Below are 27,510 nucleotides of genomic sequence, written 5' to 3'. Positions count from 1 at the left end.
GTCAGCCTTTTATGGTGAAACCATGGGTGAAACAGACTCCAGTTAAACAAGAGAAGTTATTGATCGTAATCAGATAATATTTTATAATAAAAAATCGGATAATTAACCACCAATATCAAACGATTTAAATATTAACATTTCATTCATTTTAACCTTGATCTGAAGGCTAAATCTGTTTTTTGCTTCTTATATCTTTACATTTGTAATTGCTTCTTATATTTTATTATTTAAGTTTTTGCAATTCTTAATTTATTTCCTTAAAAGGGGCTATATGTAAATTTTTACATGTATAAATCGTTTTTTATCGCCCATTAATAAGCGAACGGTTAACTGATGTGAAAAAGTAGATGTTCACTGTCTATCTGTGTTGCCTTTATAAAATTTTTCCCCGGGTCTATTTTCCAGAAGCTCCAGGAAGTGACATTTTATTCATTCTCAACGTCCTCCTCACTCCGCTCCACTTACAGAGATCAACAGTATAAACTCATCACACAACTCCCGGTCTTCACCTGCACAGCCAGAGGCCGACTTCCACACACTTCTCCCGGAGACACACAGACTCCTTCACAGACTTTCACATGTGTATGAACACTTACCTCCTCTGTAAACATTATGCCGGTAAATATCCAGTGTTTCGCGGCCGATGATGATGCTCGTTTGTGAACGAGAGCGAGCAACAGGTAACTGGTGCAGTTCACCTGACGGCCATGTGGTGTCGCTACAAACACAGTATTTTTGAAAGTTACATACAGCCCCTTTAACTGTTCCTGCACCAAAACACGAAGACAAATTCCTTGTATATGTAAATGTACTTTGCAATACAGACCGATTCTGATTCTGATGTATGTCAGAGGGCTTTAAATCATTCTGTCTCCGTCACATCTTATTCAACTATAAACTATATAAAACTAAAGTTTCATGTTTGTATGTTCTGGTGGCATAAAGAAAAGCTCACACTGAACCTTTCACATCTTTTTTATTCTATTGAGTTTGATCTGAACTTAATAGAAACATGTGAATTTACAATAAAATCAGTTCTGACATGTTTGTCAGACTGATGCTAAGCTACCTGGCTGCTACACTATGCAGGCTGATGCTAAGCTACCTGCTACACTATGTAGTTTATGTGAGAGCACAAGACTAAGGATGTTAAAACCTATGAACTTCCATACTCGTGTTTTTAACAATAAAACTTAGTTTGATAAGACAGGGGTGTTCAGGTAAACTCCTGCACACCGACTACATTTCACTAAATCACGAGTTTAACTGCAAGTTTCCATAATCAAAACAAGAAGTCCCCCACGGGTCAAAACGTCATCAAAGTGTTTATTAGAAACAAAAGAGTTCATTCATAAAAAGTATTACAAATAAAGCTCCACTGGATGCAATTTTCTACTTCTCTTTTCTTGATATGAGAATGCTTCTGATTGGACGATGTTTGTTTGTCTTTTCTCTGAGTACGAGGATCACAGACAGCTGACTCAAGCCGCCATGTGTCACTTCATCAACACGTTCAGCTCAGGTCCTCTTCTGATTGGCCGATGATTTTACACCAGTCTGTCATTAAATGAGGAGTCTCTGAGAGGGGTCAATACATAAATAAATAAATAAATAAATAAATGTCCTTAGGTAGGCTGGTGATGTCATGATGACATCATGACATACAGGTGTTTTTGTGAAAGTCAGCAGCTGTCTGTCCATCACTTCCTGTCTCTGGTCCAAAGTCAGGTCCCGGTCTGTCAGCAGGATTTCCCACTCCTCTGCTACATGTCTGTTGTCATGGAGACCAGGTGGTTAGACCTGATTGGTGGTTGAGAATTGGTCACAGTTCATCCTTTGACCCGCCATCCACCAGACTGTGGCTCGTCTCACGCTTCAGAAATTTCAGGAAGCCTTTGAGCTCCCGAGCACCCTAAAAGAAGCAGAACAACGAGAAGCAAAGGGCTGAGGTCGGATTCAAACCCCTGCAATAAAGGACTACAGCCTCAGTACATGGGGCACACTACATAACCGCCAAGCCATCCGGCGCCGCCTAACTGTTATTTTAACGATCAATATTAAAAAGTCCGTACGATTTATAAAACGTCTTTTTCATCAGACGGAAAAAAATTACTTTCAATGTATCTGTGCAATCTAACCGAAAAATGGTGGGAGAGCAATGTGCATGTGTGAGTCTGTGTGTGTGTGTGTGTGTGTGTGTGTGTGTGTGTGTGTGTGTGTGTGTGTGTGAGAGTCTGTGTGTGTTTGTGTGAGAGTCTGTGTGTGTGTGTGTGTGTGTGTGTGTGAGAGTCTGTGTGTGTTTGTGTGAGAGTCTGTGTGTGTGTGTGTGTCTGTGTGTGTTCGTGTGTGTTTGTGTGAGAGTCTGTGTGTGTGTGTGTGTGTCCGTGTGTGTGAGTCTGTGTGTGTTTGTGTGAGAGTCTTTGTGTGTGTGTGTGTGTGTGTGTGTGTAGGGAGGGTGATTTGACTGGACATACGCCTGCATGTCTGATTATTTCATCAAAGTCCCACACTAAGTGGTACACAGAGCCTAACTTACAGATGGATGTACGTTGTTGTGATTGTTTTTCATTCACTCCAGGCGCTGTGACCTGTATCAACAGGATGTTTAGGTCAAAGTTCAGCAGGTTTGATAGTGTAGAGGTGTAATGCAGGGTGATAACTTGGGAGAGCGGGGTTCAGATGGATCACACTTTCCTGAAGCTCTCACATTGATCGTTTGATACTCTCCATCGTGAATCTGAAGGACATTTCATAAGTGCTGAAACACTCCTAAGCCCTAACTCCTAACCCCTAACCCCTAACTCCTAACTCCTAACCCTACACACTGAAGGAAACATGAATGAAGCCCTTTTCAAACAACACCCCACTGCTCTGAGGGAGCAACAATGACTGAAGGAGAAATAAATAAAGGAATTGATCAGCTCTGCTGAACTTTGACCTAAACATCCTGTTGATACAGATCACAGCGCCTGGAGTGAATGACAAATAAAATCACACGCACGTCCGTCTGTAAATCAGGCTGCGTGTAGTACTTACACAACGCGCATGCATACGCGTGGGACTTTGATAAAATAATCTGACGTCCAGCGTGCATGTGCTCACTCAAACCACCCTCCATAGTGCGTTAGTGTGTGTGTGTGTGTGTGTTACCTCATATCTGATTGGCTCGTCCTTTCTGCCCACAGGAGCAAAGTAAATGGTTGGAAATCTGCAGAGAGAACAAACAGAGCTGAGTCCATGTTCGCACCTGATCCTGATCCTAAGTCTGAACTTCAGAGTCCTGAACCTTCTCACCCCTGGACGTCATAGCCCGATGGAACATCGTTCTCCACTGCATTCATCTTTGCAATGACCATTTTCTTATTAGAGAGCAGCTGAGAGAGAGAGAGAGGAGGGTCGTCATGATACCAGAATTTAAACTTTGAAATGATTCTTCTATAATAATATAAGACACCTGTCCTGACACCTGATTTCAGGTCATTTCTTGTTTTAGGTCAACAGAGAGACAAACTGTAGTGACACAAGTGTTTAGTGTCATTGGAACAGGTGTGCAGGAGTCTGTCTGCAGCCTGTGGTGGACTCCTTCCTCTTCTACACACCTGTCTGAGGAAACTGTTTTTATGAAGCTTCAGTTCTTTTGACTATCGATCATTAAACTGACTCATCACATCATTTTTAAAAGTATCGACCATTATGAAACTCTAAAGACAGAGAGAGAACGTCCCCTTTGAGAAGAAGTGAACAGACAAATTCACTTTTAATGCATGCTCCTGATTGGTCCGTTTCAGCTAATAGTATCTCTTGTTTGGATCTTAGAGCTGCTGACATCACTCTGAGGAGGAAACAAGGGTGCTCCCAAAGCATGCTGGGTAATCTGCAGTCAGCGTGTGTGTGTGTGTGTGTGTGTGTGTGTGTGTGTGTGTGTGTGTGTGTGTGTGTGTGTGTGTGTGTGTGTGTGTGTGTGTGTGTGTGTGTGTGTGTGTGTGTGTGTGTGTGTGTGTGTGTGTGTGTACCGTGTCAGCCAGCTCCCTGTAGACCAGCTCCAGTTTCTTACAGTGTGGACAGGAAGTAGAGTAGAACTGTATCAGAACATCTTTATCTGGATCATTGACCACCTGATCAAACGACTCAGCAACCACAACCTGACCAACACACACACACGCACACACGCACACACACACACACACACACACACACAAAAAACAACAAAGGACAATAATCATGACCCAAGCAGCAAGCTGTGATGGTTTTCAGATTTGTCAGAATAAATATAAACAGAGACTTCACTCATGTTCAGAATCAGAATCAGAAATAATTTATTACATTCCCAGAGCAACATGTGCACAGAATAGTTAGTCCTGTACAGGTGACATGCAGGTGACAGTCCTGTATAGGAGATAGAATGGTTCAGGTCTATGCTCTCTTCTGATTGGCTAACAGGCCTGAAGTCTGCTGTTAGACTTCATGTGACCTAAACCATGTGACCTACTGTCACAGGTTGTGACCCCAGCTCACCTTGACAGACGCAGAGTTTCTTTCAGGTACAGGTTCAGACTTCACGTAACGTTTGAGAAGACCTGAGAAGTAATCATCGAGAAACCTCTCCAACGACTGACCGTCCCTCCTGAAACACGCGCACGCACACACACACACACACACACACACACACACACACACACACACACACACACACACACACACACACACACACACACACACACACACACACACACACACACACACACACACACACACACACACACACACACACACACAGCTGATATCAAGGTGTATTTTCTGAAGGCTGTGAGGTGATACAGGTGAGACTGATGTGGGGACAAAAAATCTCATGGTGTACTTTCTTAGCCTGGTTCGACCCAGTTAAGCCTATTTACCTACATGAACTCCCCTCTAATGGTGTATTATCTTAGCCTTGTTATGCCTTGTTAGTCTGGTTTGGCATTGTTTGATCTGGCTAGTCTGATTTGGCCTGGGTAGGCCTGGTTAGCCTTGTTTGGACTGGTTGGCATTGTTTAGCCTGGGTTGGTCAAGTTATCCCTGTTTGGCATGGTAAGCCTTATTTGGTCTGGGTCGGCCTACCTAGCCTTGTTTGTCTGGGCGGGCCTGTTAGCCCTGTTTGGCCTGGGTGAGCATGCTAAGCGTTATTTGGTCTGGGTTGGCCTGGTAAGTCTGAATCGGCCCGGTTAGCCTTGTTTAGCCTGGGTCGGCCTGGTTACCTACGTGAACTCCTCTCTCATGGTGTACTTGTGGCCCATTTTGGTCCGGATCGTGACGAACGGCAGCTCTCCTCCGTCTGACGTGCCAAGGCCAAAGTCCTCCTCCAACTCAGACAGGAAGTCCTTCTTATTGGCCACTGAGAATGTCAGGCCCCGCCCACTGTATTTAGATGCAACTTTCATCACCCTAATTTAGAGACAGAGGGGGCGAGGCTTAACAAACAATATCAACAGGTTGAACATGTTAAAGTTTTATTAACCTGAACGAGCTTACCTGTGACCCAGTTCGCCTGTGAGTAAATTATGTTTCCTTCCTGTCACCTGTACAGGACTGTCATCTGTATGTCACTGTACAGGACTGTCATCTGTATGTCACTGTACAGGACTGTCACCTGTATGTCACTGTACAGGACTGTCATCTGTATGTCACCTGTACAGGACTGTCATCTGTATGTCACTGTACAGGACTGTCATCTGTATGTCACTGTACAGGACTGTCACCTGTATATCACTTGTACAGGACTGTCATCTGTATGTCACTGTACAGGACTGTCATCTGTATGTCACCTGTACAGGACTGTCATCTGTATGTCACCTGTGCAGGACTGTCAACTGTAAGTCACCTGTATAGGACTGTCACCTGTATGTCACCTGTATAGGACTGTCACCTGCATGTCACCTGCATGTCACCTGTATGTCACCTGTACAGGACTGTCACCTGTATGTCACCTGTATAGGACTGTCACCTGTATGTCACCTGTATAGGACTGTCACCTGCATGTCACCTGCATGTCACCTGTATGTCACCTGTACAGGACTGTCACCTGTATGTCACCTGTATGTCACCTGCATGTCACCTGTATAGGACTGTCACCTGTTCCTCCAGTAGTTGGACCCTCGGCTGTTGTGATGGAAGTCGAGGTCGTAGTACGCTGTCAGCAGGTCTCGTACTCTCAGACGATCTCTGTTCTCCGCAGTCATGTGAGGGCATAAACCATAGCTGCAGACAGACAGGTAGAGAGACAGACGGGTTGTACCCCTGATAGCCACTAGGTGATGCTGTAGTCTGAGGTAAAGGGGGAAAGTTACACGTTATCTCTGATGAAGCGTCTGAGAGATCCGATGGTCAGATAATCTTTGAAGACGACGACACTGTCCTCAAATTTATTGGCCAGTCTGGGAGGTCTGAACAATAACACACCCCTGTGACACAAACACACACACAGGTAGGGTTGTCACACTCCCGGAATTTTAAGCTTCAGAAAAATTAAGGTCGACAAAGACAAAGAATCTGCTCTTAAAGTAAACAAAGCAAATACACATCATAAAAACAAAGTTACATCAGTAACTCACTCAGAGTTCACCCCGTATTTCTCCCCCAGCTTCAGCTCTACACTATGAGCAAATCTGAACTGGTCTCTCAGGAGACCTGCAGCTCGCACAAACTCTGACAGACGAGGGCTGTCTGCACCTGAAAACACACCTTACACACAAACACACAAACACACACGTCAAATGGGGCATGGTATGTGTTTTCACATGTGAACAAAGTGTTAATTATGATAACATCAAACCAGGATCAGTCTGCTAACATCACGAACTGTAGGCTAACGTCTCTACGGTAAGTTAGCATGTGACTGTGTGAGGTCATATGACTGTGGTACCGATGATGCTGGCGTCGTAGTGGTCCATGAATGTGTGCAGGTGTTCTTCAGTCTTCAGGAGAACTGAGTCTGGACCGGTCTGCTTCTTCATGTACTGATAGATCCCATCTACACGCAAGCACGCACGCGCACACACACACACACACACACACACACACACACACACCATGTTTTATAAACAATAATAACAATAACAATGATATAAGTATTACAATACAATAATCTGGAACATTAACGCTAACTGCTAAAGGCTACCTGCCTACCACTGACTCTGCTTCAGGTAGAGAACTATGATTGGTTACAGCTTGCTTGTCTGTTTTACCTGGGGTGCGAGGACCGTCATAGGGGGCAGAGTCTTTTCCGTTCCTGAAGATCTTGAGAGTGGGATAGCCAGACACGCCGAAACGGGCACAGGTCTCTGAATGAGCCGTACAGTCCACCTGACACAGGACAGACAGGTGAGAGACAGACAGGTAAGTCATTGTACCTAACTAATAAAAAAACAATTACACTTAACAACAGTAGATTACAGGTGGGACAGGTGACACAGGTGAGAGATAGACATGAAGTAATTCAAACTTTATTGACAGTGTCTGTTTGAACAAATGACTCAAAGCGTCAAAATATGTAAGTTTGTCCAGAAACCAAAGATGTTTGATACCTTTATGATACCAGGTGTTTTAAATCAATACACGAATAAGTTGCCAGCGTTTTTGCACGTAATCATTGGCAATGTTTTTGTGAAATTTAAACACATTTTTTTGCTAATTAAAACCAACAAATTACCAATATTGAGTGTAACAAACAGGTATTATTGGTTTTTTTTTTTTAAATCATGTGATAACAATATTACCTGAAACCATGACAACAGGTGATTTATCATCATAATCATACAGATTACAGATGTTTCTTATATTAATATTGACGATGATGATGATGATGGTACCTTAGCTAGCTGCACGGTGCCCTTCAGTCGAGTCGCTGCTCTGTCAAACTCTGGAGCTAACTTCTTACAGTGACCACACCTGGAGAGGTGAAGGACAGAAGGAGCAGTGGAAGGAGACAAGGAAGGACGGGGGGAGGGGGGGTCATATGAAAGATGGAGACGGGAGGATAAGGAAGGAGGTAAATATGTCAAAAAGAAGTGATGGCGAGAGAAAGGGGGATGACAGGAAGAAAAATGATGGAGGATAAAGAAAGAATGATTAGTTGATGTATCCGTCATCATCTCCATGTTCATATTAAACCCGGAAATGTCCCTGTTTGTTCTAAACCAGCTATGCTAACACTAGCGTCCCGGCTCCGTTACCATGGAGCATAGAATTTGATCAGCATAGTCTCGTGCTCCGTTGCCAGGTAGTCGAAGTCCGCGTCCCCGAGCTCGAGCACGTCCCTGCGCGAGGACCCCGCCGCGGGAAAACAGGACAACAGGACGAGCGTGACGGCGGGAATGAGGCGGACAGCGGCCTCCATGATGAAGAGAAACGGTGAATGATTTTTCGGTGGAAAATGAAGAGAAACAGCGGAGACAGCTACAGACCGAGGAGACCCTCCGCTCCGTGTCAAGCTCACCGAGAGAAGGGACTTATCCAACAACTTCCGGTCACGGTTTTCCGCGATAAAAGCCCTCATCGTGACAAAACATAGTAGCCTACCTTAAAGCTCAACAATAAAAATATCTATTTTCAGGGTTTACTGTGGGCTGTTACGCCTTTATTTAGAAGAAGAACAGTGAATACAGTTAGATACTAGGGAGAGAGAGAGAGAGAGAGAGAGAGAGAGGGAGTTGTGAATGACGTGGTTAAGGAGCCACTATAGCCGCTGTAAATTGGGTGTGCACATGCGTACTGACCACTGCACTACCGGCGCAATAAAAAATATCTGTAAGGGTGAATCCGCAATCTTGTACTATCCACCTCTCCTCTACAGCCGAGATACAGTATTTAATGATCCAATAGTAATACATGTAATACACTGGGCTTTTATTGTGAAAGGCGGATTACCGTCACCAGTACAAATGTTTCTAACTTGACCACCTCACCATCCCCCCCCCCCCCTCCTCCTCTTATTGGCATGAATGTAATACTTATAATATATACAAAGCATCATGTAATAATGAATATCATCAATAATCAGCTGACTCAAATGGAAGGCAGAGAAAATACCGGAAAACTGCTCCCTGATTGGTCACAGCATGAAGGGCTGACGTGCTGTAGCTTTGAGATTGGTTCGAAAACCCAACGTCTCTTTATTCAGTGTTTTTACTTTGAAAAGCATTTTCTATTGCTTTATCTCTTAAGTCTTTATTTTTTGATGACATCACTTGGCATAAATATTTACCTTATAATTAATTAAAAAAATGATTAATAAGAAAACATCTGATTTCTCTAAATCTTTTTTTTCCATGACGAGCTGGAATCAAATGATATCATGAGAAACAGACGTTAGAGTATGTTTATCCTGACTGTAATTAAGACTTTAGACCTGATTAAAGGGGCTGTATATAACTTTCAAAAATACTGCGTTTGTAGCGACACCGCATGGCCGTCAGGTGAACTGCACCAGTTACCTGTTGCTCGCTCTCGTTCACAAACGAGCATCGTCATCATCATCGAAACACTGGATATTTACCGGCATAATGTTTACAAAGGAGGTAAGTGTTCATACACATGTGAAAGTCTGTGAAGGAGTCTGTGTGTCTCCGGGAGAAGTGTGTGGAAGACGGCCTCTGGCTGTGCAGGTGAAGACCGGGAGTGTGTGATGAGTTTATACTGTTGATCTCTGTAAGTGGAGCGGAGTGAGGAGGACGTTGAGAACGTGCATAAAATGTCACTTCCTGGAGCTTTCGCGGAAAATACGACCCGGGGAAACATTTTATAAAGGCAACACAGATAGACAGTGAACATCTACTTTTTCACATCAGTTAACCATACGCTTGTCAATGGGCGATGAAAAACGATTTATACACGTAAAAATTTACATATAGCCCCTTTAAAGGTTTGACTCAAACTGAACACTTCTAGTAGCAGAGGGAATCCCTCCCATGATTGCCCACCAGCCTCGACCTCATCTTTTGTTATCGTATTGATTGAGAGTCCCCTGGTGGCGAAATTTACATACTATGCCTTTTTATGTTGTCCTGATAGCAGAAATGTAAACTTTGATATGGTTGCAGTAAAAATCAGATTGTATAAAAACATGTTTGTTACTATAGTAACAAAAATATAAGTCTAAGACACACCTTGTTTTGATCAAAAACTGCCCACAAACATGTTGCCCCTCACTCCTCCTCCTTTTCAAAACATTGCCGACATATTTTTGTGAGTGCATTTGATTTCTTTCTAGGTCTGCATAATTTTAAAATGTGTGCTATCTAAAAGAACTGAAGGATTAAAATGTTGACCACCTTTATTTTAATCTCTAAATGGGTCATCTGTGTTACTTGTGGTTAAAGTCATTTTCTGTTTTGTTTTTTTATTGATGGACCACTGACACCTTAATCTCTTTTGTGATTATTTTAGGTACTCTTACAAAAAAAACATCCTTCCAGTTTTAAAAATATAATAAATGTTTTATTGAAGCACTTGACCTTTAGCCATCATCAATATGAACAAACACTCTAAGAGACCTTCACAGAGCATCTTAACGTTCTTCACTATCACACAGAGCGTCTGCACGTTTTTCACTATCACACAGAGCGTCTGCACGTTCTTCACTATCACACAGTCTGAACGTTCTTCACTATCACAGAGCATTTGCATGTTCTTCACTATCACAGAGCGTCTGCATGTTCTTCACTATCACAGAGCGTCTGCACGTTCTTCACTATCACACAGAACGTCTGCACGTTCTTCACTATCACAGTCTGAACGTTCTTCACTATCACAGTCTGAACGTTCTTCACTATCACAGAGCGTCTGCACGTTCTTCACTATCACACAGAACGTCTGCACATTCTTCACTATCACACAGAGCGTCTGCACGTTCTTCACTATCACACAGAACATCTGCACGTTCTTCACTATCACACAGAGCGTCTGCACGTTCTTCACTATCACACAGAGCGTCTGCACATTCTTCACTATCACACGTCTGCACGTTCTACACTATCACACAGCGTCTGCACGTTCTACACTATCACACAGAGCGTCTGCACGTTCTTCACTATCACACAGAACGTCTGCACGTTCTTCACTATCACAGTCTGCACGTTCTTCACTATCACACAGAACGTCTGCACGTTTTTCACAACTTTCACACCAACACACATAAGGCCACAGAGAACCACAGACTGATCAGCAGACTGGGCCTTCACAGTCTGAGAGCTGCACAAAGAGTATCATGTTAATGTTCCTCCTGGTTCTGTGATAGGATGGAGAACTGGAATAGAAAGAAATATGAAAGAGAAAACAAAAGCACAGCTTCATTTGTTGTTTTTCTTCTGTCCTTCATGACATCATGGTGACCCCACCTCCGAGTCAGTGGGCGGAGTCTAACTGAGGCCAGAGGAGGTACAAATAAATAATAGATATAAATATAGAGGACTGAGGTGTGTTCCTGTCAGGATAACATGAGTTCTTCAGTCTTTAGAACAAAAACAAAAAGAATGAAGTTCAGTGGTTCAGCAGAACATCATTCATTCTTCACCAGTACTGTCCAGAACATCACCTCCCTCCTTTTTCAAAACGTTCCTTCACTACGACAGGAATAGAACATCAGCAGAACAAACATGAAGAACTCTGTATCATCACAGGTGGAACGTTCTTGAGTCAACAAAGAACATCATCAGAATGTTCTAGAATCATTGAAACCTCAAAGAACCTCATGTCCACCTGAGAGCTCTGAGAATGTTACAGAATATTCCCCCTGCAGGATGTCCTCTGAGGAAGCTGCAGGCTTGTCTGTGATTGGCCACACCTTCAGTCCAGGGCTCCCTCTTGTGTGCTGATTGGCTGGCCCTCTGAGGAACAGCAGGTGGATTTTTGGACATGGAAGAGATTCATCAGGTGTCTGAATCGCCCTGTCACCTTGAGGAAACAGATGAGTCATTTCTTTAATATTTCATAAATCACCAAAAAAGAATGACTAAGGCTCCTCCCCCTCATACCTGCTGGGCGGTCTTGTTTCCCAGGTGGGTGGAGACCTGTCTGAACGTTTTCTGATTGGCTCCCTTCTGCTTACAGGCGGTCAGGATGGCTCGGTCCGCCTCCCTGAAACACACAGAGGTCAGAGGTCACAGTCTGTCAGCTGGTTCAAACAGAACTTTATTAATATCAACAGGATGAACAAATGAGTATTAGTTTAATGTTTTGGTTCTGACCGGGTCCAGACCACTTCTTTCTCTCCACTCGTTGTCATGGAGAGGATTTTGTTGCAAACCGCTCCCTCTGACTCCTCCCCTTCCTCTTCGTCACTTCCTGTCTCGCTGTCATCCGGTGTTTCATCCTCGTCTCTTTTCCTGTTTATGTTCTGAGGATTGTGAGAAATGCAGTCAGTAACTGTGGTGTCAGAGCTGGTTGCCATGGGTGACGACTGAGTGTGAAGCTGCTGGAAAAACTCCCAGAATTCCTTGTGCAGGTTGGGGTGGCGTTTGAGGAAAGAGGAGATCTGAGAGAGGAAGTGAGAGCACATTATTCTTCTGTGGTGTTTGATGATGTAGGCTGATGTTCGTTTACGTTGATATGATATCAAATTATCTCATTTGTCTGCTGAAGACTGAGAACTGAACAATCATCATGACTAATTAAAGGCCTACATAATCTACCTTCTCAACGTCCTCAGGCATGGGGGTGGGGCTGCCTTGCAGTACTGACACCACCTGCTGGTAGAGGGAGGAGTCTTCTCCCAGGCTCCGCCCAAGTCTCTGCAGAAACCAACGACTGCGTTCAAACAGGTTCAGCTCAGTTTGCTAACAGGAAACACCAGAAGAGAAGAAGAGTGAGGTCAACATAATGTCATAATGTAAGAGTGATGAGTCGATGCAATGTCACACACCAGGTTACAGCAGTCGGCCTGTCCCTGGCTCAGGAAGGCAGCGAGCTCTTGGAGCAGCTGAGGCCAGGGCCGCAGCAGTCGGCTCAGAGAGTCAAACAGGAGTTCAGGAGCCCCAGAGGCCCCCAGGGGCCCCTCTGAAGAGAACTGATCCAACACCTGCAGCAGCTGTTCAGAGACACCTGGACACACCTGCACCGCGTCACACACCTGTGAGGCAGCAGGAAGTAAAGACAAACATCAAGAACGATCAGTACACGCATCATCAGATCTGAGAGAGAAAGAATGATGAGAAGCAGAAAATCTGAGCAGAAAATCCTGAGCAAACACCTCCTCACACTCCCTCTGATCTTCCTCAGAGTCCAGCAGCTTCTCCTGAACACATACACACACAGTCAGACACACACACACACACACACACACACACACACACACACACACACACACACACACACACACACACACACACACACACACACACACACACACACACACACACACACACACACACACACAACGTAGAGACACACAACGTAGAGACACACACACACGTCAAACCTGTATAATTGTTTAATAATCTTCATCACGGAAAGACTTACCAGCTGCTCTGTCTCTACTTCTTCTGCTGCTCTGGACGGCGTTGATGTGACTTCCTGTTCATACTCTGACTCTGCCTCCACTGGGCCATCATGTACGTTGTCGGGGGTGACACTTCCTGCTGAGCTGGGTGATGATTCAGACAGAGCCAGGACGACCTCACTCTCCTCCTCCAGTTCCTCCTCGTTTGTCCTGATGACATCATCACGTTCCTGTATCTCCTCCATGGAGGGGGCAGGGCATTCTGGAGAAGGCGGGATAACAGCATCTTTAGAGCTCCTCCCCCTTCTCCTCAGACTGGTTAGGGTCTGATTGTGGCAACTGATTCGCTCTCTGGTCGTCATTGAGACAGCTGTGGTGTTGATGATCTCAGCATGAGTGTCAGAGTGAGACGGGCGGGGGCGCTGGAGGAGAGCTTTGGGAGGATTTAGGGGGAGTTGTGAGGAGTCAGAAGGAGGATGGGGGAGGGTCTGATTCACCTGCAGGAAGCCCACACGTCTGAAGTCCAGGTTTTTTGGGAGTCGGGGGGGATACTTGGTCCAGGGGGGGAAGTTGTTAGTGTGGGAGGCAGAGCGAAGGAAGGTCAGGTGACTGTGACGGGCAGCAGTTGACCTGCAGGAGGGCGGGGCCTCAGGGGTGGAGCCGGTGGGGCTGTTATATATCTTGATGGTTGGGTAGATGACAGGAAGACTCCTCTGTGGAATAACATTAATGTTGTTATTATCATTATTAATAACTAAAGGAGTTATTATCATCAGCACAGTGACAGTCTAAAGGGGGTTCATCTCACCTGCAGCCATAAAGGCAGCACACTCTCCTCTCTCTCCACAGGGGGGCGCTGCTCTGTTCCAACTACACCCCGACATGCCACCAGCATGGGCCACACCACCCTCTGATACCTGAAGGCCTGAGACCCAGACAGACAGACAGCTCAGAGTGTGAAGGTGAGACAGACAGCTCAGAGTGTGGAGGTGAGACAGACAGTTTACAGGCATGAGGCCATCGTTACCTTGACGATGTTGTCAGGGTGACCAGGTCTGCAGCATTGCAGGATCCTTCGTCGGACCTGGACCAGACTCTTCCTCAGCAGGAACTGAGACACCAACTTGGTGGGATCACATGACCCCTCCATGTTCCTGAGACCCAGGACCAACAGGCTGAGAACACACACACACACACACACACACACACACATACACACACACACACACACACACACACACACTCTTAAATTCTCTTCTTCGTTTAGTATCAGTGTTTTGGGTGTACATGTAGGCATATGTGTGTATCTTTGTGTGTATATTTATTTGTGTGTGTTGTGAGTACCAGTCCTCGGCTGCAGTAAAGGCAGCTGTCCTGCGGGGGCAGTAGAGAGCAGGGTCCAGGCTGGCACAGGGCAGCAGCTCAGGGTAGAGGAAGACCGGGCGACTAGCGAAGAGCCAGGCTAGCTCAGCGGGCATGACGGGGAAACTACGCACTGTACACACACAGACACACAATCTCTTAAATTCTCTTCTTCGTTTAAATTCTCTTCTCTGTTTACTTGTTAACAATGGATGTGCATACAGCACCTTAAACACCAGGGGTCTGTACTATGAAGCAGGATTTGGGGTTAGAGGTCACTTCAGGGTTAACTCTGGGTTTTTAATCCTACGAAGGTGGTTCACTTGTTACCTGGGTATATCGCCATGGTAACCTCTGCTGCACACCTAACCTGCTCCAGGTTATTTTGGAGATAAGAGATCAACCTGTGGAAGTCTCCGCCCACTGACCAATCAGATCCCTTGATGGTGGAGGGCGCTGATGAAGAGGGGGGAGGAGGGAGAGAGACCCTTCATGTGTTCCGTATAATAACATTATAGTCCGTAGTGAATTATTTTGAATTGATATCATCCTTCAACAGAGACTAAAAAAAGCAGCGGAGCCTTAGAGACACACATCCAGTTCAGAGAAAAAAACAGGAGTTATTATCTTCAGTTCTAAGGTGAACTAACGATGGGACAGAAATATAATAATCTGTAGTTTGGACATTAATACTCTCTGATGTTTATTTTTTCTGCCAGTTGTCCTTCCTGCATTTGTTCCTGCAGCTGTGTTACTTTAGTCTCTGGGTTTGTTTTAAACCTCTATATTATTAATATAGTTTGTTCAGAGTTTGTTAGATATGACGATCTGCTGACAGGAGACGCAGTTATGATAGTGATTGGTTATATGAAGCTAGCTCCGCCCCTTTTCTGTGAACGCGCTCTCTGAAACTCGAGGGTAATTTATCAGGTTGATAAGCGGTTTCATGTGACTGTTAATCACGGTCTCTGATGTTAGGGTTAGTGAAGCCAGATCACCCAAAGATACCCTGGGTAAGTTGGACTCTCTTCGTAGTCCAGACCCCTGGTCCATGTGCGGCACACGTGCCGTCAGTGTTGTTTGTCTCATGTTTGTTGTTTTGTACTCACTGTATCCGCGGGCGTCAGGTGGGCGGGGCTGCAGTTGGTAGCTGATGGGCATCTGTTTCAGCTCCTCCAGAAGCTGCAGCGCCCCCTGCAGGTTGGAGGCTCTGAAGGCGCTGCAGAAACCAGGACGAGAGGAAGACGCAAGAAGCTCCGCCCTCTGAGCAAGCAAGTTCAACTCAAACTGAGAGAGAGAAGGGAGTGACAGTTGTCATGGAAACCCTGTCAGCCATCTTTGTTTGTGCCATCAACAACATGAACATAAGGTGTTTAAACTGACATAAAACATGTTTGAACAGATAACTTTATTTAAAGTGTTTTAATGTATTCAGTGTGCGTGTGTGTGTCTGTGTGTGTGTGCGGGTGTCTGTGTGTGCGTGTGTGTGTGTATGAGTTACCAGGAACTGTCTGGTGGTCTCAGCCTCGCTGTGCAGTTCAGCCACAGGTGAGCTCAGCAGGTGTATCTGAGTGAGCAGCTGGACGTGCTAACAGACAAAATGAATCATTATATTACATCCACATGTCAGTCACACAGGTGTGTGCGTGCGTTACCCCTCAAGTGTTCACACCAAAACAGACACGGTTTTTTTTCATAAGTTATCAATCCTGCAGGGAACTTCAGGTTGACACTCTGTTATCTAGAGACATCCTTCTCACACACACTGAAATACACACACATGCACAAACTGGACCTGTGGACATGAATTAGGGGAGCCATGTCAGAGTTGGGGGGATACGCAGGGGGCACGGCAGAGCTATTGAGGGTTCAGTGCCTTAGGGCGCGGTCACACTGGCCATCAGTACCGTGCCGTACTCAAGCAAAATTGGCCCCCCGCTGCGCCATTCCCACGCTGGCCGGCACGGCCCGCAGTCACACTGCACAGGAGGACTAACCGTGCCTAAGCAGTGCACGATTGCCTCTTGTGCATAACGCCTTAATACAGCACATGCATGCTTTATGTTATTATGAAGCGTGCTCAGTTTACAAACAGGTGGACTCCAGAAAAAAAAAGAAGGGACGCGCAGTCAAGTCTGCGTCTGCACATCGGAGAACAACACAGAGCATGACAGCTACTTTACTGACTTTGCGGCTTATTTTAAGTCATTTTAATCAGACACAGCAATAAATAAATTAAAAAATAAAAGAGACCAACAACACAACACAGAGAACATGACAGCTACTTTGTGGCTTATATTGTGTAATTTTAGTCAGATACAGCCATGAAACTCTGGATTTCTCCATAATGAAGGTCAGCGTTGTGTACCCGCGGGCTTGTGCTCGTGCATGAAGTTTACCGTGCCGAAGCACACCTTTCAGAAGTGTGCCAAAGCCAAGGAAGTGTACCATGCCTGAGCACTGCACGGAGCGGTCACACTGGTCAAACTAACTGGACTTCAGGGTTGAAGCATGCTTGGGCACGGTACGGATTGCCAGTGTGACCGCGCCCTTACTCAAGGGCACCTCTGCAGTACTCAGGAAATGACCTGGCACCTCTCCGGCTACCAGACCAACTGCTCTGTTTTAGCCCACTCGGGGACTTGAACCAATGAACGTCCAGTTCCCAGCCCAAGTCCCTACAGACTGAGCTACTGCACATAAAATAGCCCTCATCAGATGTCATCAAAGCAGCTGCTACAGGCACACTGACTGTACATTAATTTGTAGTCATATCTGTAGGAAGAGTTACCTGCTGTAGCTGCTGCTGCAGTCTGCTCCTTTGACGAGTGTCCAGCTTCAGTGTGTACGGCTCTGCACAGGGCGTGTGTGTGTTACAGGGTGTGTGTGCGTTACAGGGTGTGTGTGTGTCACAGGGTGTGTGTGTGTCACAGGGTGTGTGTGTGGGAAGAGCGAGCTGACGTCTCTTCCTGATCTGCTCCAGCTGCTGCTTCACTGTACGTGGCTTTGTTATTAGGCTGCTCTCCTGGTCGTCCCCGCCCCCTCTGCTAAAAGGAAATAGAGTAAAAGAACACACAAAGTGTGTGTATGTGTGTGTGTGTGTGAGAGTGTGTGTGATACACACGTGTTATGCTGATCCTCATTTGCGTGTGTCTGAACAGTCTGTGTATCATCCAGTGGCTCCTCCTCTTCCTCGTCAACTTCCTGTCCTGTGAGGTCTTCTTTAAGCTGGACAGTACACACACACACAGTCAGTTTTCCTTTGATCCCAGCCTTTATGCTAAATTAAGTTTACCTGTGTGTGCGTGTGTGCATGTGTGTAGACTGAACACTCACAGTTTCGAACAGCTCCTCCATCAGCTCGTTCACCTCCTTCTCTGAAACAAACACAAACAGTGATAATTAAAACATATTTGTTGTTTTTGAGAGTGGTCAAACAAAACCCAGATACTCAAACGAGTCATCTCGCCTAGATGAGGGAAACCGGGGCACCCCCCTGGAGCCAGTCCTGACCAGGGTAAGATCAGATGCTAGTGTCTGGTGGCTGGGATTACCTCCCTTTCGGGCTCAGCCTCAGAGAACTACATGGGGTACCCGCCCTGTTGTGTGTGTGTGTGTACTCACTGGTGATGCGGACAGCCTTATCGTCACGGTAATCCTCCTGGTCAGGTTCATCGATGTCAGCCAGGAAGTTATACTCAGGATCATCTTCATCGTCACACTCGTCTGAGAGAGACAGAGAGAGAGAATTATAACATGTGACGCACGCACGCACGCACGCACACACACACGCACACACAAACCTTCATTGTCTATGTCTGAGATCATCAGTCCTCTCAGCCAATCGGTCCACTCCCTATCCTCATGGGTGGAGCTTGAGTCATACATGTCAGGTGTGATGTCAGGAGCTTGTAGCTCCGCCTCCAGCTGACCCAGTGGGATGTCCCGTAGAGGACGTTTAGAGCGAGTCCTGTACGCCATCAGCCCCACCTCCTCCTCAGACTCAGACAAAGGCTGACCAATCAAAACAAAGATCAAGAATCAATCTCCCTGATCACCTGTCTGTGGTTACCAATAGATCCCTCAGACCCTGACTGTGAGTCACCCAGGTGACAGTTACCTGGTAGGGCTCCATGCACACAGCCAGCTCCTCTTCCACTGCATGGAGCTTCTCCAGGAAGCTGCTGTCAGTCACTGCTTTAGGGGGTGGGGCTTTAGGTGGAGGTGGCGGCCCCATAGAGACAGACACCGCCCTCAGACGCCTTGAGCGGCTACGAAAGGTCTGAGGAGAGACGATCAAGATTAAAAAAGAAGTTGAACACACAGACGCCCAGGAGGCGGGGCTTAAAGTCAATAACATCTGGGTCAGTGCATCATCAGGTGTGTGTCACAAGACATCATCCACCTCTGCTATACTGTTGCCATGGAGATAGATATACCTGCCAGGGGCTGCAGCTGTCCTCCTCCCCCCTACTCAGACGACTCCCTCGGGGGGAGGACGCCGTGCTCTCCAAGTCGCTCTCCTGGAACGTCTACATACACACACACGCAAGTCAGTGATGAGTCATCAGTATGAAAGAGTGCTGTAGCCAATCAGAGGTCAGCCTCACGTCTTCGGTGGTATCGTCCTCTTCGTCCTCATCAGGTCGGTACTCTTCATCAGAGGAGTCCTCGTCAGCCAGAGGGATGTCCACGAACTGAGGAGCCTGAACATAACACGAGGCATTCAATGCCTTTCACTGGGAGCAGACAACCTCAGACAGGGGATGACATCATCATAACAAACAAATGACATCATCAAGAGAAATCAGTGATCTAAATTTAATTCATGAAGTGGTCTGTTTCCAGTCTCCATGTTGGAAATGCTGTCTCAGCCTAACTTTCAGTCACCCTAACGACAGGCTGAGAGCTGGAGCTGAGGCGGGTTTTAAGCCTCCTGACAAACTGTTACACAGACGCCCACCTGTCAATAAAGTAGGCTACCTCCTTATTGTGAATAACTCTTATCCTTCATCAAATCAAAATGGATGAGTCATCAAAACATTCACCCCCCGTACAGTGTATGCCGATCGAGACATGAGTTAATCAGACCTATTTGGTTTTTTGAACCAGGCTGTAAACATGTTAATCTCTGCTGTAAAAACAGGCTTTTTAGAATGAGTGTGTATGTGACTTCCTGTGCTTCTGCAGCCAGCCTCTAGTGGACATTCGAGGAACTGCAGGATGCACCGGAGGTTGCTGCTTGGTACAAAGTGAATTCAGTATTGTTTTAAATAACTGTGACCTTTGACCTTTACCTTCTTGACATCACTGCTCTTCTTGATTGGTGAAATGTTCCAGGCTGGAATCACCTGACAGAGAGAGATAGAGACAGGTGAGACAGACACAGACACACAGACACAGACACAGACACACACACACACACACACATACACATACACATACACATACACATACACATACACATACACATACACACACAGCTAGACAGACAGACAGACAAGGTGTCTCACCACTCCTCTCTCCACCACTTCTTTAAATTTGGATCGGGTCATTTTTGGCTCCTGAATAAGAAAACCAATCAAATAAAGATCAGCAGCTTGATAAACATTAACATGTAGTTAAACTCTTCTGAATGGACGACACTCACAAACGGAGGGATGGATTCAGTCTCGTTGATGGCAGCTTTCATCATGGCCACTACGTGTTCGTTAGTTATCACTTCCTGCAGGCAAAGGTCAAATATCAGGCACATGAGCAGGACAATAAACACACAGAGCCAAAATGGCTGCCTGATGTACTCTAAACACAGAGGCCCTTACGAATAGCCACAGTTCAGTATGCAGTGCGTACTTTTCAGTTGGGAGTTTCAGTAGACTCAACCCTCGTGGTCATTCAGGAGGCTTTTTTTGTGTCCGCCTCAGTAGACTGAACATTTCAGCATGGATACTAACTTCACGTGTGCCTCCAAATCAAAACAAACGAGCATGGATTCATTGGATCAATTTTGAATCTGGAGTTAAAGTCCCGACTGACATCACTACTTTAATTAACAACAGAAAATGCAACAAATGTCTGAATTATTATAAAACCTTTCCCCCTCTATTTAAATAATGATTATTTATGTCTGCGTCTTTATTGGTTTATTTTACTTAACTGCATATTACTGTCTTTCATTTGTACTTTCCTTTATGTACTGTATGTTATTTAAAATTTTACTTGATTTACATTGTGATATTGTTTTTTGTTTACATGACTGTATATATTACTCTTCTTGAATAAAGTTAAACAAAAAAAAAAAACGGGTGGATGCGGCTGGTTCGGGTAACGCAAATGACGCCACTTCCTCACTGAATGAATCAGACGAAGTAGGAACAAATATCTGCCTACTGAATAGTAGATACTAAGAGTATACAGCACAGATAGTGTTGTACAGGATACTGTCCACCTGTCAGTGAACAGGAGGTGTGTACTCACATGGATTATGTTTCTGACGTTCACCGTGGTCAGGTTGTGCTGTTTGGATTTAGTCTCCAGTGATTGGTCCAGCTGTCTGCCAATCTCAAGATCAACACTTGACTCCGCCTCCTCTTCACTCTCTGAAGCCCCGCCCACTTCGGGATCTTCATCCTCTATCAGTTTCCTCTTCCTCCTCCTTCCTGACCTCCTCCTGCCCGACCTAACCTCTACCTGACTGTCCTCTGAGATACAGGTGGAGACAGACAGGTGGAGAGAGACAGGTGGAGGGAGACAAGTGGAGAGAGACAGACAGGTGGAGAGACAGGTGGAGACAGACAGATGGAGAGAGACAGACAGGTGGAGAGAGACAAGACAGGTGGAGAGAGAAAGACAGGTGGAGAGAGACAGGTGAAGAGAGACAGACAGGTTGGGAGAGAGACAGACAGGTGGAGAGCGACACACAGGTGGAGAGAGACAGACAGGTGGAGAGAAGGAGACAGGCGGAGAGAGACAGACAGACAGGTGGAGAGAGACAGACAGGTGGAGACAGATATGTGGAGAGAAGGAGACAGGCGGAAAGCGACAGACAGACAGGTGGAGACAGACAGACAGGTGGAGAAAAACAGACAGGTGGAGACAGACAGGTTATTTGTTTTGTTTTGCTCAGTAGTCTGTAAGAGTGTGTGTGTGTGTGTGTGTGTGTGTGTGTGTGTGTGTGTGTGTGTGTGTGTGTGTGTGTGTGTGTGTGTGTGTGTGTTACCCATGGTGATGATGAGGCTGGAGTCTGTGGTGTCTTCCTCCACCAGCAGGTACTCCTCCCCCTCATCCTCATTCCTGGCTCCGCCCCCTGTAGGAGCTGGAGAAGGTTGTTGCAAAGCATCATGGGAGAAGGCGTGGGGACTGGAGTGCTGCGGCCCGGCTGCAGGGCAGGGTTTAGTTGGGCTGAATTTGAGGCGTTTGTGGAACGGGTTCATTATGTGGGAACATGACCTCTGAAACAGTGACATCATCAGTCAGTTTGTTAATTAATTTAAAAATAAATGTTTGGACACAGAGAGCAAAGTCAACAAACCCAGGGGTGTAGTGCAGGGTAAACGCAGGTAAACTCTGGTATACAAGTATACACAGGTATACACAGCAGGTAAACTCAGGTATACACAGCACGTAATCTCAGGTATACACATCAGGTAAACTCAGGTAAACGCAGGTAAACACAGGTAAATGGAGTATACCCACTTCCAATCCCCCTCTGATTCACAATATTATTAAGTATGCAGCTACTTTTTTTCTAGGATGGCGAAGGGATGACCCGCCCAACTCTGTCTCTAATTGGCTCGACACAATAAGGGAACTTTTTCATCGTCCTAGGAACTGTTAAAAGGCTCACCTTTTTATTGATTCTGAACTATTTTAGTTCCCAGAAGCCTGCCTAAAGGAACTCTTTTAGCTCTTGCTTCAGAGTAGGTAGCATGGCGATATGAATACATGCTCTACATCCTCTACTGCTGCCTGTGTGCTTGGTGGTATAAATGGACCTGAGCTTGTGTATTTCTCACACAACACACTGATGATGAGTTCACTCAGAAAGCATCACTGTGTGTCTCAGTAGTTCTAATACTCAAATCTGCCCCATGTGGATTATTTCATAACGATCCTTTACTGAAGTCCAGCAGCGTCCATGTGTAAATACTAAAGGCACATTTATAATGTTATTCAGTTCATGTCACTGTTGATGAGAGAGGCTTTGTATCCTCTGTTAGAACTTAAAGACACATTTAGAGTAAAGCTACTTCTTCAGGCACACCTGAACAAACCTGGTCAATAAAACGGATTCTGATCGACGGAGGGATAAATATAAATATTAATGACTAAAGTCTACACAACACCTGTCTGTTTACCTGCACCAGCTAACATTTAGCCTCGTTAGCTTTGTCTCTTTGGTCCTGCTGGTCAGTAAGCTAGCATGCTAACACTGAGCCGGCTTCAGTTAGCGTTAGCATAATAACAGAGCCGGTGTCTCCCGGTGTCTCCCGGTTACCCAGGGCCCAGTTCTGACTCTCCGAACAAACACAGAACGGGCCCGTTAACGTGTCTCTAACGCGGTGAACACAGCAGAGCTCAACTTACCCGCCACAACGACGAAACGCTACTGAACAACAACAAAAAACTACACTTCCGGCTTTGCGTCACGACCGTACTGTGACGTCAGAATAACTTTGGAAGTAAAGTTAAAAAAAAAAAAAAAAGATAAATTATATGTTTATTTTTATTTTCATAATATAAATAAAAACAGCGGCAATTTTATAGCACTTTATTTTAATATGTGTACGTTCATTTTCAGTGCAAAACTCTTAATACAGAACCTTTCAAAATAAAAGTGGACCTCCGGGAACGTCACATTAGATTCTATTTCCAGTGGCGGAATTTACCATTAGGCAGAGTTAAGGCCCCCGAACTGCAGGGGTCCCACCTATTCAACGGCCTTAAATTATGGTTAAGAAAGTTTTTTTTTACTTAACAAATTATGATTTTCTTTTAAAAAAAAAAAAAAAAAAAAAAAAAGGTAACAGAAGAATGTCTGTCTCAATTTCTCAGGATATGACATTCCTCCCACATAATCAATTCATCCAATCATGACAGTTCGGGTCAAACGGGGGGCAGCGCTAGGTGATAATAAGGGAGGGGGGGTAATCAGGTAGATTTTTCACAATAATGGTCACTATGTTCCATTTTTAAAATGTATTTCAGAAAGAAAAACTGTTATTTATGGACTTCATTTGGTTTCAGTTCTGATAGAGAATAAAACTCTGGGTTGGTTCAAAGGTAATAAACCAGGATTCACCCTATCTGATAAGATCAGATCTTGGGAAATTGGGTTGTTCAAAAGAAAAATAGGATCACATTATCGGTTAAGATCGGGGAATCCGAACCTGGTCCCTAATTGGCTCAAACCTCTGGTTTGTGTTGTTCAAAACTTCTGAGTAGGATCAGGATTACCCTGATGCAACAGAGGGCCAGTGGGCTACAAAGAAGTGTAACAAACTCACCTAGTGGTCAAACAATAGAACTACAACTGATCAACAGAGTTAATAATTAACTGCATTCTGACCTCCAGGTATTTTTATGTAATTCAATTTTATAAATACATAAGGTAAACTCTGGACTGGATTTTAAGTATTTATTAAAATCATTTTTTCAAACTTCCATAACATCACGTGACTCCTTTTCAATTTAAAATGATTGCTTCCTCACTCTGACAGCCGAGAGGTAGACATGGTTTTACCAATTGAATATTTAATAATATCAAACATAACATCTTAAATTAAAGAGGCCTATGAGGATCTTTACTGTTTTGCTGATTTTGGCACCCCCTGCAGTATATTTAAGGAACTGGTCATTTTGTTATCCTTTATCCAGACCAGTGAAAAGGCTACTACAGCATCTGCTCCAGTCCTATTACTGACCTCCTCCTGCGCTAGCGACAAGCATGCCTCCTGTACAGGACTGAGCATCACATTGCACACCGTGGAGCAACACTCGTGTGGGATGATGATGTCGCGGGAAAAGGAACGTCAGTCGAGATGAAAGTGAGCTGGTTGACATGATCCTGAGAGATAAAAGAATTATAGATCAAGGTCATACCTTTTGAAGAACCGGGCCCTGGAGCTCATATGTTTCTAATTTATCACACACACAGATCACAGGTGTGTGATCAAACACCTGAGCACAGGTGACCCTCAGGACAACCCCTAGGGGGCGATCCATGTCATAGTGATGCATTTATTTGTTGATAGCAGTTATTGAGGTCAAAGGTCAGAATAATTCCAAACAGGTGTGACACATCAAACAATTTATTAAAAAATTATTACTAAAATATATTTAAACTCAAAATCAGAGTCCCCTGATGTTAAAACAGGTGTCCAGGTACACCTGTCGGGTGTATCCCAGGTCCACCTATCGGCTGCGGCAGGAGTCACCTCCTCCTCACTGTGGGACTCAGAGCCTTCAGGACAGCCACAGGTTTCTTCAGCTCCTTCATCACCTGCAGACCCAGAGCTCTGATAGGTCCCAAGCACTCCCGAGACCTGCCAGGGGGAGGGGACGAGTCCTCCAGTTCTGTGTCAGTCACGGTCACTGGTTTGTGGCGGTGAAACATGGACTCTCGTCGGCTTGTACAGGGGCTGGCAGCCAGCACGGCGCTGAAGCCGTAGGGCGTGGTCACTTTCCCAATGTGCGGCAGAGACAGGGCGGCACGTGTTGTCATGTCCACGTCTGCAGACACAGGACACGGACGTCTGACTTGAGGTGCTCGAAGGCAGAGCAGACGACGGGGCTGGGCAGGGTCGGTGGGGGGAGTGGTTTCTTGACTGATGTCATCATGGTCTGACAGAAGTCTGGTACGGTCAGGTGAGCTCCGGTCAGGTCGTGGGGAGAGGAACTGACTGCGAGATGGTACAAAGAATCTAGGGATTCTTTCTGGAGTCAGAACCAGTGACCTCAGAGACATGATTGGGGCGGGGCTTCAAGAAACACAGACAGGGGGTGGGAGCAGGGCTTCTGGAAAAAAAAAGAGTCAGATTATTAAACAAGAACTACTAGTGGTTTCTGTTTCAAAGGAAGTGGCCATATTTGGAAACCATGGCGGAGCTGGAGACGAATGAGGGATCCTCTCCAGCTCAGTCCTCTTTTCTAAATATAAATACTTTTGGTCACTTCTGGCTCCAAACAAACAAAACCAGAAGTCAAATTATTGTTGATAAAGCACGTTCTAAAAACTTTAGAAGTTCAGATCTAAACGTGTAAATTAAATATCACTTTAAAGGCTTTATATGCAATTTTTTGATCCAGCAGATGTCACCCTTGAGCATCAGCATTGTTGTGTTAGCATGCTAATGCTAGCAATCTTTATTATGCTCGTATCTTCACACTGCATGTAAATTTACCTGAAATGAGCGTGATCTAGAAACACAGTTAAGCAGTGAGTACAGCATGTTATTCTTCTTTTCTCTAGTCCCTCAATTAAACAACTTTATTCGCGAGGGGAGGAGTCAGCCGCTGTCCTAGCACTATAAACAAACTGAAAATATGACTCAGAAAGCATCACAGACAGTGGGACTTGGGTGTTACACTGATTGTAGACAGTCATTACTCACAGTTATTTTCAGAGGATATACTTGATTTCTATTATATTTAAGTGTGAAAAATCACATATAAAGACTTTAAATCATGAATCATACAGAGAATACAAATTTAACAATATATAAATATGATTCTTAATAGACATCAAACATAGAACACATTTGTCTATGAAATCAAAATGATGAAACAGAAAAAACAAGTTTCAGAGTCGATTACCTGAATCAGTCTGCTGCTCTGGAACAAGTGATCCACATGTGAGTCGGAGGTTTTTATCAGCAGCAGGTGAGTCTGAGGGAGCAGCAGGTGAGTCTCATCCCACTGATTAGGAGCTGCAGCACAATCATCAGATTCTGATTGTTTGGTTCCCTCATTCTGAGTCTGATTAAAGTTTAAACTCTGTCATTTTAATGTTTTTAATACGTTTAACTCACTAAATCTAAAATATACTTTATTTAAAATGAGTTAGGGTAACCTTTAACCCTTAACCTCCAGTGAGTTTTTATTATAAAGGTTTATATTGGGGCTTTTATGCCTTTATTTTGGTAGGAGAGAGAGAGCGAGAGAGAGCGATGCGGGAAAGGACCCACAGGTCGGACTTGAACCTGTGCTGCCTGCTTAGAGGACACCCTCTGTACATGTGGCATCGACACTAACCACTAGGCCACCAGGGGGCGCCAGCTCCTAAGTCTTTATTTAGCCATGAATGAGAATGAGATGAATAAAGACGTTTCTATAAGACCTTTAAAAGCAAACACCACCATCAGCTCCAAGACTCCCCATCAGTATATAAATAAAATCATTCTAAGGATTTCATGTCATCAACGTCTGACGTCACGAGAAGAAACATTATTTTAGATATTCTTCAGCAAAGATTCATCACGACTGAAAGTTTCTGTATTAGATTTCTGGTTATAAAACATGTAAACATAAAGAGTTGGGAAGAGTGTTCACGTGATTTCCGTTTGGAAGGTCGGAATGTTGTAACAACAGCAGAAAATAATTGATGGTACGAAGATGTGTAACGTCTCTGTTATATTTTAGATAAAAGTTGATGTGCAATGAGTGAATTAATAAAAAGT

The 27,510-nt window shown here is 44.9% G+C and overlaps 3 protein-coding genes and 1 long non-coding RNA gene across 15 annotated transcripts; all 4 read right to left on the bottom strand.

Annotated features, from left to right (window-relative positions):
- Positions 1–1,780: 1,780 nt before the first annotated feature.
- Positions 1,781–8,483, bottom strand: pdia8 (protein disulfide isomerase family A, member 8). The gene is made up of 13 exons (XM_061060058.1): positions 8,211–8,483; positions 7,848–7,926; positions 7,224–7,341; positions 6,902–7,009; positions 6,591–6,720; positions 6,327–6,440; positions 6,112–6,237; positions 5,242–5,424; positions 4,516–4,624; positions 4,014–4,142; positions 3,295–3,374; positions 3,151–3,208; positions 1,781–1,912 (listed from the first exon to the last, which is right to left on the bottom strand). The coding sequence occupies exons 1-13, from the start codon at positions 8,372–8,374 to the stop codon at positions 1,823–1,825; spliced, it is 1,488 nt and encodes a 495-aa protein (XP_060916041.1). The 5' UTR covers positions 8,375–8,483; the 3' UTR covers positions 1,781–1,822.
- LOC132991320 (uncharacterized) lies at positions 2,178–2,993 on the bottom strand. The gene is made up of 2 exons (XR_009676171.1): positions 2,885–2,993; positions 2,178–2,817 (listed from the first exon to the last, which is right to left on the bottom strand). It is a non-coding gene; the product is annotated as an uncharacterized LOC132991320 (long non-coding RNA).
- Positions 8,484–10,451: 1,968 nt separating the features above from the next.
- Positions 10,452–23,475, bottom strand: gon4la (gon-4 like a). Of its 11 annotated transcripts, none has more exons than XR_009676100.1 (27): positions 23,191–23,413; positions 22,053–22,284; positions 21,311–21,534; positions 20,484–20,558; positions 20,347–20,397; positions 20,131–20,184; positions 19,444–19,539; positions 19,273–19,365; positions 18,954–19,115; positions 18,637–18,847; positions 18,458–18,559; positions 18,170–18,210; positions 17,958–18,061; positions 17,625–17,880; positions 16,335–16,421; positions 15,943–16,120; positions 14,816–14,966; positions 14,499–14,646; positions 14,280–14,396; positions 13,492–14,184; positions 12,896–13,102; positions 12,657–12,809; positions 12,222–12,508; positions 12,009–12,111; positions 10,847–11,928; positions 10,644–10,712; positions 10,452–10,529 (listed from the first exon to the last, which is right to left on the bottom strand). XR_009676100.1 is itself a non-coding variant. In XM_061059217.1 (24 exons), the coding sequence occupies exons 2-24, from the start codon at positions 22,264–22,266 to the stop codon at positions 12,003–12,005; spliced, it is 3,813 nt and encodes a 1,270-aa protein (XP_060915200.1). In that variant the 5' UTR covers positions 22,267–22,284; positions 23,191–23,413. The 11 variants fall into 11 exon arrangements, 1 of the variants encoding a protein (XP_060915200.1); XR_009676101.1 differs by having other exon boundaries at positions 10,907–11,928; XR_009676103.1 differs by having other exon boundaries at positions 11,134–11,928.
- A 1,766-nt stretch (positions 23,476–25,241) lies between these two features.
- LOC132991560 (C2 calcium-dependent domain-containing protein 4A-like) lies at positions 25,242–26,743 on the bottom strand. Of its 2 annotated transcripts, none has more exons than XM_061060341.1 (2): positions 26,648–26,743; positions 25,242–25,849 (listed from the first exon to the last, which is right to left on the bottom strand). In XM_061060341.1, exon 2 carries the CDS (start codon positions 25,797–25,799, stop codon positions 25,266–25,268), a length of 534 nt encoding a protein of 177 aa, XP_060916324.1. In that variant the 5' UTR covers positions 25,800–25,849; positions 26,648–26,743; the 3' UTR covers positions 25,242–25,265. The 2 variants fall into 2 exon arrangements, with proteins under 2 accessions (XP_060916324.1, XP_060916325.1); XM_061060342.1 differs by having other exon boundaries at positions 25,242–25,846; positions 26,648–26,735.
- Positions 26,744–27,510: the final 767 nt, after the last annotated feature.

This window comes from Labrus mixtus, chromosome 16 (genome assembly GCF_963584025.1).
Source record: "Labrus mixtus chromosome 16, fLabMix1.1, whole genome shotgun sequence".
Classification (NCBI taxonomy): Eukaryota; Metazoa; Chordata; class Actinopteri; order Labriformes; family Labridae; genus Labrus; species Labrus mixtus.
This window is presented reverse-complemented; position numbering and strand designations above follow the sequence as displayed.